Source organism: Triplophysa rosa, linkage group LG7, assembly GCF_024868665.1.
Source record: "Triplophysa rosa linkage group LG7, Trosa_1v2, whole genome shotgun sequence".
Lineage (NCBI taxonomy): Eukaryota > Metazoa > Chordata > Actinopteri > Cypriniformes > Nemacheilidae > Triplophysa > Triplophysa rosa.
The window spans coordinates 21799103-21812881 of NC_079896.1; the positions used below are offsets into that span (position 1 = coordinate 21799103).

The following is a 13779-nucleotide window of genomic DNA, read 5'->3' on the forward strand; positions in this document are numbered from 1 at the left end:
ATCATTATGTTTTTAAGAGATTTATTTATCTATGAAGTAAAAAATGTAGCCGGGTGAGTAGAATGACAACTTTAAGAGTAGCCAGAAACCTCTAACAACTGGTCGATGTGGCCTGAATTAATGCAAATGGTAATCCTAAATTTATGGCTAAAGCTCAGTACTTATTCTACCAGCATCAGCCTCCACTTAGGTCAACTATCACATAATGTTCTGTAATTCATATTCAGGTGCCAATCTGCACCAGGCACAGTTTGTGCATTGAACCAATGAAAGTAAACTTCCAGGAGACTTTTATGACATAAATGCATAAGTGACTGACATAGCTGGAGGGTAATAAAGGAATAGCTCACTCAAAAATGAAAATTCTGTCATCATTTACTCATCGTCATGTTTTTAAACCTGTCAGTCAGAAGACTTTCTTCTGTGAAATAGAAAGAATCCATTTGGAAAAATGTATTTTGTGGAATACAAAACCAGACTGTACCTTTAGTTTTTATTGTATGGGCAAAAATGTACAGCATTCTTCAAAATATCATCTTTTGTGTTCAACAGAAGGTTTGAAAAGACATGAGAATGAGTAAATGATGACTGAATTTTCTTTTTTTAAGATAGCCCATTAAGCGTCATTTGGTATGTCATATCCGAGCGTATCCGTGGCAACTAGGCGCATGCCATATTTCTGATGAGGTTTATAATGTGTCCCTCCCGCCCACTGTACAGATTATTCCTACATACCCCCCCCCCCCACACACACACATATACAACACAGAAACGCAGCAGTTGTTGTTATTTATTTGTTACGTTCTGTATTAGTTTGTAAAGGATAAACTGTGATAAACACACATTTGTCTCCTTCCACTCTTACTAACTGCCCTAATGCAAAATGAAAGAATATTTATCATTTCACAATAAACACATTCAAGCTTTAGGGTATTGTGAAGTGTTTTCATTTAATAAGTGTTACAGAAATAGCATTCCAGAGGTGTTTGCTGCAAGAATCGCTTTGAAAATAGACTCAGTGCACAACAACAATTAGATTTATTTACACGTATTCATTTATTTCCCCCGCATTCGGCATACGCAGTAGTACAGTAATTCCCAGCATGCTTTTCCACAGTGAATTATCTGCGATTGTTTGTCTGTATTCACATGTCAGTTGCTTTGTTTCACTGTGAGTCAGGGAGGGTCCGTGTTATTTTACCAGATGGTCTTTGCTGTTGAGTTTTTCTTTCTTGAAGGAGACCCATTTGGGCACTCCTGCACCAGTTTGCTACACCATGGCCCATCCACCGTTAACCTTTCCTTACATGGCATTCCTGTTGTCCCACTCTGCCCTCCCTCAGCTGTCGCCATTGCCTGATGACCGGTGACCTTTGACCCATCCATAGCAGACACTGATGTTCTGTCGCAGACACTTGTTTGCAGTTTTATGACGGCGGCATGAACATTGTGGTTTCAAAACATCCTCACATGTCTCCGGTTCCTCAGTTCTTCCAAACGCACGAGTCGGTTAATTTCACGTGAATAATCAGATGGATCTGAAATTTGTGTCAGAGAGATAAATGTGACAGTCGGTAGACTGTAACACCGTGATTAATGTGCACCGGTAATAGTTCCATATTTCAGGGCAAATGAAGCGGTTCTCTTTGCTCTGCATTGACTTTTTGGAAAATGAGATGCATTGTGCCCTGTTTGTGTGTGCTATTGTGGTCTTCTCTCATGACTGTCTTATTTCCTCCAGCTCTTCTGAGAAGTCTCTACTGTGGAGATCAGCAGGTATTTCTTGCTGCTTGCTACTTTTCTCTTTATTATCTATTGTAAATAACAGTAGGCAATAGTGATGCACCGAAATGAAAATTGTGGGCCGAAACCGATACCAAAAATTACTTTTTTTAAAAATAGTTTTTATTTAATTGTATTAATTACACACACTAAAACCACAAAAATGAAGGAGAACTTATTTTAAAACAATACAAAATATATTGTTTTTCCTTGGTCGTTGCAACACAATCAAATATAACTTTTTTGCCAATCATCTAAACATTGTAGTTTTAGAATTATTCTGGAATTATTATATGCATAACAGCAGTGAAGTTATAGTCAAACTCAGCAGCTCTTGCTAATACAAGAAGTTTATATACAGTATGGTGCACAATCATTTTAATGAAAACAACACGCAGAACACAGAGGGGCAGTGAGTCAGTTCATGTAAACAGGCTTAAAATGAGCTTCAGTGATATCAGCACCTGCTGGATGACAGTCCACGTGAGCTACATCATCAGTTACTGACAAAGAGTTTGTTGCGTTTAAAGTTCAGCTTTAAAACACCCACAAGTCAATGTCCTGCATCACACAGAGCTTGTGTGTCATTTTCTTTCCGCTGTTCTTGTTATATTTATTAGTGTCAGCCTTTTATTTCGGCTGAAACTGATAATGTCATTTTCCGCCAAAAGTTTTCAGCAGCCGAAATTTCGGTACATCACTAGTAGGCAGAAGTGTGGCACTTCAGATAGGGCTGCGGTCACATGTGTACAGCGCATAGTTTGGCTTGGGGTGATGAAAGTTCCCTTTGTTGATGGTTTAACTCTGGTTTTTGTATTCAAGGCTCTCTGCAGCATTTATTTTCCATTTGTGCTAAATTTGGTTATTTGGAACAATATATGAGAACTTTAGTCATTTTTGAAGAAGTCATCTGGATAAAACATTTGCAGAGAGAGACAATAATTGGGCATCATGGACAAAATCATACAATGTGCACTGCCCATGTTATTTAATGGTCATTTTTTGGCATGCAGTTTACTTTAATATTTAACTCAAATACTTAAACTTACACTGTGTAAACTCTTTGGTTGCCAGAATCCTCAGGCGCGGGCATTTCCAAGCCATCGGATGGTTGTCCCTCGCCTACATTTGGGGTCAGAGGTCAGGGATCACTTTACTCCCCTGAATTGGAGCAGATCTCCGTGCGTGAAAGTGAGGGTCCGTTCATTCACACTCCAGATGTTTTCTGTCACCTCTATATGATCAATTTACATTCATACAAATGTCTGATAAGAATGTTCTGGGTTAGTAAGACTTAAGCTGTATATCAACAGCATCTTTGGCCTGCTGTCAATTACCAAAGAAAGTAATATTGACTCATCTCTCGGTTTGTAAAAATGTAAATCCTGTTTACAAACATGCAGTCACAATGCCAGGCACTTGAGGCCTGTTTGGACAGGATCAGTTTAATAGGGAGGTGAATTAATGTCATTATTCTAAGAGCTTCTTCATAATTTTAATACTGTCTTGAATCGATCATGTCAGTAATTGTTGCAGCCCTTTTCCGAGCGTCATGTTAATGTGCCATTAAGGATTACAACTTCTTATACCTTTTATGAAATGGCTTGTTAAGAAAACCCTATGTAACTGTAGTCCCATGCGAATTGAGATGCTTGTAAAGAGCCAGCAAATCTGTCGGGAGTAATGATTGTTGTTTTTTAAGTTCTTTAAGTGTCTGAAGTGAATGTTGGTCAGTTATAATGTCACAGTCACAACAGAATTTTCGTTCTATTGACCTGCATTCATACGCATTTGTATGCGGTAGACTGATTTCACTGCGTTCCAAAGGTCAAGTTTGTAGTACTCATGCCACTTTGTATCATCTGAAGATGTTTGACCAGTGTGTGACCACAGCGTGACCTTTTAGCTTTCAGCAGTCTGTAAAAAGATATCTAAAATTTGCGTGTTCTAACTGTTTGTACAATCAATCACAAACTTTTCCCCGTTTTAACTGGAGTACAGATAGAGTTAAACACTGCTGCATTCAGTCTTTCTTTTTGCCGAAAGGTGTGTTCGACTTGGTGCGGCGCCGCAAGAACCGACAGGCGGATGACGTCACATTACCGCGAGAGAGAGTCGAGAGCCGACTACTCCATACGCTTTTGAATCACTCTCGCGGTAAAGTGATGTCATCCGCTTGTTCTTGTACGGCGACGTCACGTGCATCATGTATTTTCAAAGTTCAGGTAATCGGTCCGCGCATGCGTGAGAAGTGCCACAGGAAGGACGCTTTTCCAAACAGCATTTTTGAGCCCAGGAATGCGCTGCTAAAGTGGACGAAACACGAAGGGTCGAGTCGGAAAAAGGGAAAACGGCGTTGTTGTTCTTACTCAGTTTGCCAAATGTGATCCAAACGGCTATATTATGAGATGCAATTGCCAATCTCCCTTCGGAATTCCCACTTCAAGAGCCGAGCTCAGAGGAGGGAACATGGGCGCGTGGTCTTTGCCCGAAGGTTTAGATGCAGGAGCGGTAGATTACCGATACTAATGTTGTAAAAAACGTTCACTTTAATGCACCGACCAATCGACTCGCTTCGTAAGACATTAATTTATCATCAGTAGCCGCAGGGATGACTTTTGTGTTGCTTGTATCTTCTTTTTGAACGTTGTAAGACATGGCACCTATGGACTTGCATGTGGATCTTCAATGACCAGTTTCAGCTTGTTATGCTAAAGAAACCGACATCTCCGATGGCCTGAGGGTGAGTAAATTTTACGCGAACCAACCCCTTAACACGAACACCTAACTTAATGAAATGAGACCCACTGTGTTTTAATGAGTGATTGTGTTGACTATGGTTACGTGTTAACATAATAAGTGTTGTTTGTTGATTAACAACACTTATTATGTTAACACGTAACACTCCGCTCTTTTTCCTAAAACGTGTTTCAGGGATTTCTAACAGTTGCTTAGTTAAAAAGTTTGTAAGTGATCCGAGTTATTACGTAAAGTGTTGGCTAGCTAACGTTAACCATCCCTGCGTGTTTATAGAACAAAGAACAAGGCTCACATGACAATGCTTGAATTTTAATAAATGCTGGAAGAACTTGGATTTCTTCCTTAGTTTGTTTGTACAGTCAATAAAGTGCAGACAGCGGCTGCATGCGTTCAGTCTTTCTGACACTCAGTGGGCGGTGTCTCGCGTGACTTCCGTGCGGTGACGTCATGTACATGCCCTCTAAATTAGAAGAGTCGAGAAACAATTATGTATGAGCTTTTACCTTGGTCATAGGTAGGGTTGGGAATCGTTTCAATTTTATCGATTCCGATTCCAATTCCGATTCTGCTTATCGATTTCGATTCTTATCGATTCCCAGTTTCGATTCCACAGTTGAAGTAAAACATTTAGATATCAACCTGTATGGTCATTTAGCCTGCTTATTGCAAAATATATATATTTATGATCACCTTTTTGTATATATTTACACATAGAAACACACCTTTTCTGATTTATTACAATTTGTATTATAATAGTTGAACTACATCATGGTTAAACTGCAGTTACTATAATGCAACTATGGTTAATTTGTGATTCCTGTGCTTTAATGCAAATTCTATAGCTAAACTATGCTTACTATAGTAAAAAATATCGATAATTTTCATAAGGGCTTTTATTGAGATATCAGCAGATCATGCAACGCATGTACTTTTCTGAAAATATGCACACAGGAATTGATAAGAGGAATTCAAATTTTAATCTCAAGTATCCGATTCCTATTCCTTTCGATTCCGATCCGATTCCTAGCCTTCGATTCCGATTCCAAATTGGAATTGATTTTCGATTCCCAACCCTAGTCATAGGTCATGTGTTTATCTGTTGCTGTAGTAATCATGTGGGGCACTTGAACTTGTGCAGGCCAAAAAATGTAAGACATTTATTTTGACAAGCATGTTGTATCTTGTGTGACCAAAATATTGTATTTTATTAAACGGTCAGTTCTGGTCCTTGATTCTGATTGGTTGAGCCGAGTTCTAAGCTGTTATAACTGCTGACCGCATTACATAGCCTAAATTTAACTTTATTTACTTTATTTTACGAAACCTTGATATGCAAATAGAATAAACATTTTATAAAAGAAATAAGCCCCGCGAAGCAGTGGGTTACAAGTGCGTTTTATAACAGCTAAGGGGGTTTTAGGCATCACGCCTTTAGCAGTTATAAAATGCACTGTAACCCACTGCTTCTTGGGGCATGTTTAATTTAACATTAGTTAAATCACTAGACTAGAAATAAGGAAAAGAAAATAGTTGCATCAACTGTGCTATCAATTTCTAAACGTCCTTTTCCTCGGCTGTTTTTGTCACAGCATTGATTGAGTCTCTCAGTTGGGCGTTTATTAGGCTGTAACTAAGAATATGTCCTTCTTACAGAATCATTATGAGTGTTGCCGAAGGCTGGAAAGATAAAGATGTAGTTACTGACTGAAGACACTCCATTGAATTGGAGAAATTGTATTGTAAAACATAAATTACAAACCGACTACAAACTGAGAGATTAGTCAATATTATTTTTGTGATGAATGATGGGGGGCTACTGGTACTATCTTGAAGCATAAGTGTTTTTTATAACCCCCAAAATATCAATCCATCATCCAAACAGAGATGTTTTAACAGTTTTGTTGACAGTATTAAACTATATAAAAACCTCTGTATTTTATATTTTCTTCTGCTGTTGCTCAGGGTCTGTGGCTAACTCGCGCAGCTCCACTCAGATGAACTCATATCCAGATAGTGGATACCAGGAGGTCAGTGGTTACTATAGCAACACTGTGACGCCCAGGCGCTCTGAAGGGAGGTCCCAGTCGACTAGCTCCGCCCCTAGTGGAAGCCCCACCCTTGCCATGAGCTCTAGGGCTGAAGGACAGGCCTCAACACAGGTATAAACACACACTTCCTATTAGCTTGCTGTATGTTTTTGGTGTTTGTTCATATGTAATGTTTTTCAGGTGGGAGGCAGCGGGCGTGTCATGAGGCGCGTCAGTTCCGTTCCCTCTCTTGCTCCCTCCCCGCTCTACACTCCCTCCCCACCTGCGTCCCGTCAGCCCCTGCGGACATCTCTGGGAAGTCCTTATGGCTCGCCCATAGTCTCAGAGCCCCGCCCTCTGCCTAGCATATTTCCCGGCACCACCTTGCCTCTCTCCTCCAGTCACGCCCCAGACCCAGTTCATTCCACCTACTTGGGGCGACTTGGAAACGGGGTGGGGTCGGAGTCAGGGTCGCCGCCAACACTCTTGCGGTCCGGTATGACCGCCCAGCCTCAGCAGTACGGAACACTAGGGAAGCATGAATCGCGTGCATACGACAGCAATCACTCTTCATTTGGATCACGAGCCTATGACATCTTTGAACGGATGGTTCTTTCAAGACCAGACAGTCTTACAGGTGGGTTACAAACATGAAGTTTAATTTCTTACAGTTTTGTGCTTATCGCTATGGTTATTGTATTGTTGTAGTTTCTAAGGTAAGTAACCTATCCGAAGGTCCTAGCAACCACCCAGAACACTGTGAGCAGCATAACAATATGTTAAAGGGATACTTCACCCAAAAATGAAAATTCTGTCATCATTTACTCGCCTTTGATTTGTTCCAAATCTGTATAAATGTCTTTGTTCTGATGAACACAGAGAAAGATATTTGGTAGAATGCTTGCATCCAGACAGATCCAGACAGTATTTTTTCCTACTATGGTAGTCAATGGGGGGCAAGATCTGTTTGATTAAAGGCATTCTTCCAAATATCTTTCTCTGTTTTCATCAGAACAAAGAAATTGATGCAGATTTGGAACAACTCGTAGGTGAGTAAAGGATGACAGAATTTTCATTTTTGGGTGAAGTATCCCTTTAAAGACACTCAAAACACACAGCAGCACATTGCAACGCTCTGCAAAGTGCTCTAGCATTGGAGTGGCGAGTTTTGCGTGGGACAGCAACACTCGCATTATTCTTAGTTCGTTTTCTGATCCGCAAAACATTCCATGAAGTTTAAATCCTTAGAACGATTTACTCTTCCTCCTTGACCAAACCAGAACTGTATCAAACGCAGTTTTCACACCACTCTTTAAAAGTTGAGGATTTAGAGGCACCGATTAAATGTGTGTGAAACTTTCTTAGCGTCGTATGCGCATTATGTTAAATAAGGATTAGTAGTGCTGTTACATAATGGGGCGGTTTCCCGGACAGGGTTTAAGCCTAGTCCCGGACTAATTTAAATGTTAGAAGTTTCTTGATCGAAAACAACTTGCAATGACATATCTTAAAATATATCCGTGTGATTGTTTTGTCTCAAGATGTACACCAGTAATGTTTTTTGTAAATTATGTTTTTAAAAATGATTTAAATATCCTAATTTAACTTAAGGCTAGTCCTGGTTTAAGATAATCCCTGTCCGGAAACTGCCCCTATATGTGCGTGTATGAGTGTGCTTGGTTCGGTTAATAACATTTCCCCTGAGATATTTTTCAAAAATATTGACATTTTCATAACTTGAATGTCTGACTATAACATACTCAAAACATTTGTGAAAAGGGTCATAAGGCGACTCTTTGCACATGCTGATGGTCTGGGTGGGCGCCACAGGGAGGCGGACACAAATCGATTCTCATAAAAAGACAAAATAGCATCAATGTAATTGCTCCTGTTCGAATGATCATAACCCCGGTATGCGACTCTAATAATGAGATGCTGTGCGTGCGTACGAGTTTTGGAATCAAAAGTGCTGCGCAGCATTAAAATAGTGACTTATGTCGTATTGTTTCAAGATCTTATTACATTTTCAATTCCATCTGCAATGAACATCCACATAAAACTGGAGCTCCACAGATATCGTGTGTGCGCTTTACTATTCCGTAGGATTACTCTGATGATAATCTCGCATTCAGATCTGTGGCATATTTTTTCAGAAGTGCCCCACTACCCCATTTGTGCGGTATTTCTGTGTAGATGGCGCGCGGTGTAAAACCTTTGAAAAGCTTTTAACTCTGGGCCTTTCTGAAAGAAGTGAATTTAGTGATTTATGAGGAGATTACAAATTTATCAAAGACAAACCCGTTTTGTAATCACACATTTGATATTGCCTTTTGATGTTGCGTTTTTATATTGAGTTTTAGTTTTTTAAGGGAAATGTGCTTGGTTTTGCAGAGAATTTTCCACACAACATTCACAGGGCTTGTCAGTAGTGTCGGGAATGATGCTCCAGTAGTTGTCTAATCCAGTGGTTCTCAAATTTTTTCGTTGTAAGGCCCCCTTTGTGTTAAGTGCATCGCTTTGCGGCCCCCCAAATAAAGACGTATAATCTTAAACTTAGAATTTTAATTAAACCAAAAACATTGTTATACAATGCTGGAACCTCAATTCTTTTGGTTTGTGGTGTCATTTTTCTGATGTTTGATTGCATAAAATCTATGATAAATTTCTATATTTCATAAAATGCCACAAAATCTGTGGCGCCCCTGGATCCATCTTGGGGCCCCCAGTTTGATAACCACTGGCTAATCTAATATGCAGTTTTGGTTAGGCGTTTATGAGCAAATCGCTTATGACCTGTTTGCTATTCGAAATCATGCCTGGGAGAAAGGGTGAAGAGATGTTGAAGACCTTTTGCTAATTCAGCTGAATGGCACAATGAATTATGCACGTCACTTGTTTTGTTGCAATAAATTGACCAGCAGACATCCACGTGACCCACTGCAGCTTTCTATATTTGGAATAGAAACCCATAGTGTTTTTACCCCCAGAGGAATGTTTTAAAGGTGCAGTCCAGGGGATTCATCGCATTTTCGAAACAATGACACAGGTGTAGCTTGATGACACTGTGAAGGTCCTAGAATGATGAGAGGAGTTGTTGTTTTCTTCACTGCCGATGGAGATCAATCTGATGAGACTCACAAATCATGTTCAAAATCTTAATATAGTATTTTATAACACAAGCCATAAAGATAAGGAGGGGTGTAACCTTGCTTTAAATTGCAAGTTTCACTGGATGTAAACAATGTTGGAAAATTTGTGATAATGTAAGGTCAAAAGTAAACAAAATATTTAATGCTGTGCTAGTTCGGTTTTGGATATTTCGCTGCAAAAATCGTACATATTGTGTCTTTAATGCTCAGAGATTGCTCGGGAGATTTGATGGAATTCTTCGTTGTGTTTCAATCATCAACTTAGTCTCAGATGATTCACCTAAAATTGTATAAGAGAAATAAAATATGACAAATTAGACAATTGTTAAAATACATTAAGACTGTGGAGGTGTAAAATAAATGTTGATGTAGGCAAAATAATCTGCATTTTGGTAAATTGTATGAAAAATGTAATCTTGAAATTCATATATATTTCATATATTCATATTGATTCACGTTATGGGCCAACATCTCGAATCTTTGCTCAAGGTCAGGATCGCTCACACATACGTCTGATGGTGTACAATTTCAGTGGAGTGGTCAATTATAGCATTTTTTTCTATAATACAACTCGCATCTCGGTTTTCAAAAATTGTCGCAATCGTTGACGAGCATTATAAATATTAGGTATGTAATTAATGTGGATAGAAAAGCTCAGAAAATTTGGACTTGAGAGGATTTGATGTGAAACGTTCGTATTGAAATCCCTTTGTTTGAGATCTTGACTTGGTTTCAAACTGCTGAGATTTGCCAAGATGCCATTTATATATGATCTCTTATATAGAGACACATGTTAGGTAAATAATATTTGTATGTATCCGATCTTAAAGTCTCCGTTTCTAGGAGAAAGAACTAAGATTTTTATGAGATCTCATTTGTGGGCAGCGGTTGTTTTCCTCTGTCTAAAGGTGGGAAGGTCCAGTGGAGTGATCATTTATAACAGATTATTTCCCATTTCCACTTCGACTTGAGAGGTTCATTTGCACAAAGTCTACTCACCTGTGATCTCTGCTTGTACAGTCATTCAACTAAGAAGTTTTTCCACTAAAATACATAACCTTGTGCTTTTCAGGGATTCAGACAATTTCTGAAGGTTCATTGTGAAAAGCATACTGTAGATTTTAGGTTTTGGAATGGGTTTGAATAAAAATAAACATACAGTGCACAAGCACATTTTTCAGGAGGTAAGAGATTCATACGCTCCTGAGATGGTCACTGACTGTGCCTGTCTGATCTTAATGTAGGCCTGCAAACCTCTTACAGTCAAAACAGCCAGTTAGGACAGGACGCCCGCTCCCCTGACTGCCACATCACGCCCATCTATGAGGACAGAACCTTCCAGAACCCTCTGTACCAGAGTCCCACTCATGGCTCCCAAAGCACTGCTTCCAAAAACAATACAGGTATGTTTTAGATTTCCTTCATGAAGAGGATAACTGGATTGTTCATGGGTTGCTCTTTCATAACTCTGGAGACACAATTAGGTTCTCAGTTATGCTCCATATGAGTATTACTTTTGAAGCCACTCCTAAAATGTTATAGTTTAGAGCTATGAAATAAATGATGAAAGCATTGCCCAGATAATTTGCTCCTTGTTGAGAAATCTTTAATGGGCTTCATGGGGAGCATCTATCTCACTGTTATTCCTAACTGTTGCCCGCTCTTCTACACAGGGTTTGGTACATTACAAAGGACCACAAGTCAGTGTAGCACTTTGAGGTACCAGCGAGGGTTATTCTCCATGGCAGCCCACTCTGACACCTATCACCCCGCCCACTACCGCACGGCCGACGCGAACTACACCAGACACGCGGCTGCCGTCGACAACGCTATCACAAGATCTCCTTCAATAGACAGCGTTCACAAAGATCCCAGGTGATAAACTAAAGCCTTGTGGTTTCAATGGGTACCGCTTTAAAGGTCCAGTGTGTCATTTTTCTATTGACAGAAATTCAATATAATAAACATAACTATGTGTTCAGAGGTGTATAAAGACCTTACATAATGAAGCGTTATGTTTTTCTTGCCTTAGAATGAGCTATTTCTATCTACATACACCGCAGGTCCCCTTACATGAAATTCGCCATGTTGTTTCTACAGTAGCCCTAAACGGACAAACTGCTCTACAGAGTGCAGTTCGTAAATATGTTATCTCCTTTGGCAAAGAAGCAAAAACATGACATTTTATTGCTGAGTCAGCTGCCGTAGTGCTTCAAAAGGAAGGGGTGGAGTGAGCCGTTAGTTGCAATTCGCAACCTCACCTCTAGATGCTGCTAAATTTCATACACTGGACTTTTAATGGGTGTCATGGACCTACATCCAACAAAACAGACGAAACTTATTGTTTGGGAAATTTTCCCAATAAATTCTGGCCATTCTTTATCAAATTGCTTTTAAGAGGCACATGAAAATTTTAAAAGCATCACTTGCAGGATAAATATAATTCAGTTTCCATTGGCAGCCTGAAATATTACATTGACCGCCAAACTTTTTTAATGCAAAAATAACTGCCGTTTTAATATTTCTGACAAATGTATTCTCACCTGCACCCACACACTGAAAGGTTTTGACACTCCTTTAAAGTGGTTGGCGTTTAAACACGGAGACTGTGCTTTGGATGACTGCACTTGTAAGTGAAACCCATGCCAGTCTTCCTGTTATGTTGCCGCATGAATCTAATTTTGTTAATATGTTGATTCTGCTGCGTTGGTGCGTATGTGTCTTTGTGTTCAGCTGCGTTTATTCTTCAGACTGTCAAAGAGCTTGAAATAAAATGTAAACCAGATCGCTTTGCAGGCAGGGCATATTTGGCAAATGGGATTGAAAAATAGAAGCTGGACCCACACCATATGTTTAGCTGTTTGTCCTGATGCTAACATGTAAACACAATAATTGTGAGCGCAAAGATTGAAATGTTGACTCAACCCCGCAAACATCCATTTGTCAAATGAGGTTTTTCATGTTTGTGTGTTTTGTTTGTGTATTGGGTTCAGGGAGTTTGCCTGGAGAGACCCTGAGCTGCCAGAGGTGATTCGGATGCTGCAACATCATTTCCCCTCAGTCCAAGCCAATGCTGCAGCATATATACAACATCTCTGCTACGGAGACAACCGCATAAAGGCAGAGGTATGTACACAAGCACACACACACACCAGCGTTCCCTCTTAGCTGCATTGGTGTGCTTCTACCATTGCTTTTGTGCAGATGGGGAAACAACATACACACTGAAAATACACACTTTGGGCATTTTCAATATGCACACTTTTGTGCGCACACTACAGGTATGTCGGCTAGGAGGTATCCGTCACCTGGTGGATCTGCTTGACCACAAAACCCTTGAAGTTCAGCGGAACGCATGCGGAGCTCTGCGGAACCTTGTGTTCGGAAAAGCCACGGATGACAACAAAGTCTGCGTTAGGAACGCCGGTGGAATCCCGGCCCTGGTTCGTCTGCTTAGGAAGACACCAGACACAGAAGTGCGAGAGCTTGTCACTGGTAAGTGGGTGCTTGGGGTCACATGACTGACTGACACGAGTCTTGCATTTGCCGTCTTTCTTCCCCTCTCTTTTCGTGTTCACGCTCGCTTCTGTGATGAGATCAGTTTGTGCTGTGCATCACAGATAAGAGATATAGTGTAATGCATCTCAATGCTGATTCGTGTAGAAGGGGAAGTATTTGATTAAATGCCGAGCTCATTGCAATATAACATTTTCACTCCGAGCTGATCTGAAGTATTGCCGAATAATTTCAAGGGAGTATTACTTTGTTTTTCAGAAGGTGTCATGAAACATGTGGTTTATTATAACTGTCATATTTCAGACAGAAGACAGAAGGGTTGTGTTTTAGTCATACATAAACCATAGAGACAATTTAATGTGAATCGTCTATATCTGAGATTTTTAGTTTCTCACTCTCTGTAAAAGTAATAAAAATACCTCTGAATGGTTCAAGAGAAAGTTCAACTAATTGTTTTTTTTTTATTTACTAGGGTTGTCACGATTATGAAATTTGGCTGACGGTTAATTGTCTAATAAATCATTGCGATTATGACGATTAATTGT

General features: G+C 39.8%; 1 protein-coding gene across 5 annotated transcripts in view; it reads left to right on the forward strand.

Annotated features, from left to right (window-relative positions):
- pkp4 (plakophilin 4) overlaps positions 1-13779 on the forward strand; it is a 31423-nt gene that overhangs the window by 6376 nt on the left and 11268 nt on the right. For 2 of the 5 annotated variants that reach the window (XM_057337062.1, XM_057337063.1), the window contains exons 4-11: positions 1742-1776; positions 2857-2979; positions 6505-6701; positions 6771-7206; positions 10963-11121; positions 11392-11593; positions 12712-12844; positions 13000-13213. In XM_057337062.1, the coding sequence (XP_057193045.1) occupies positions 1742-1776; positions 2857-2979; positions 6505-6701; positions 6771-7206; positions 10963-11121; positions 11392-11593; positions 12712-12844; positions 13000-13213 (1499 nt within the window). Of the gene's footprint in view, positions 1-1741; positions 1777-2856; positions 2980-3911; positions 4526-6504; positions 6702-6770; positions 7207-10962; positions 11122-11391; positions 11594-12711; positions 12845-12999; positions 13214-13779 lie in introns of those variants that run through there. The other 3 variants (XM_057337064.1, XM_057337065.1, XM_057337066.1) reach the window with 3 other exon arrangements.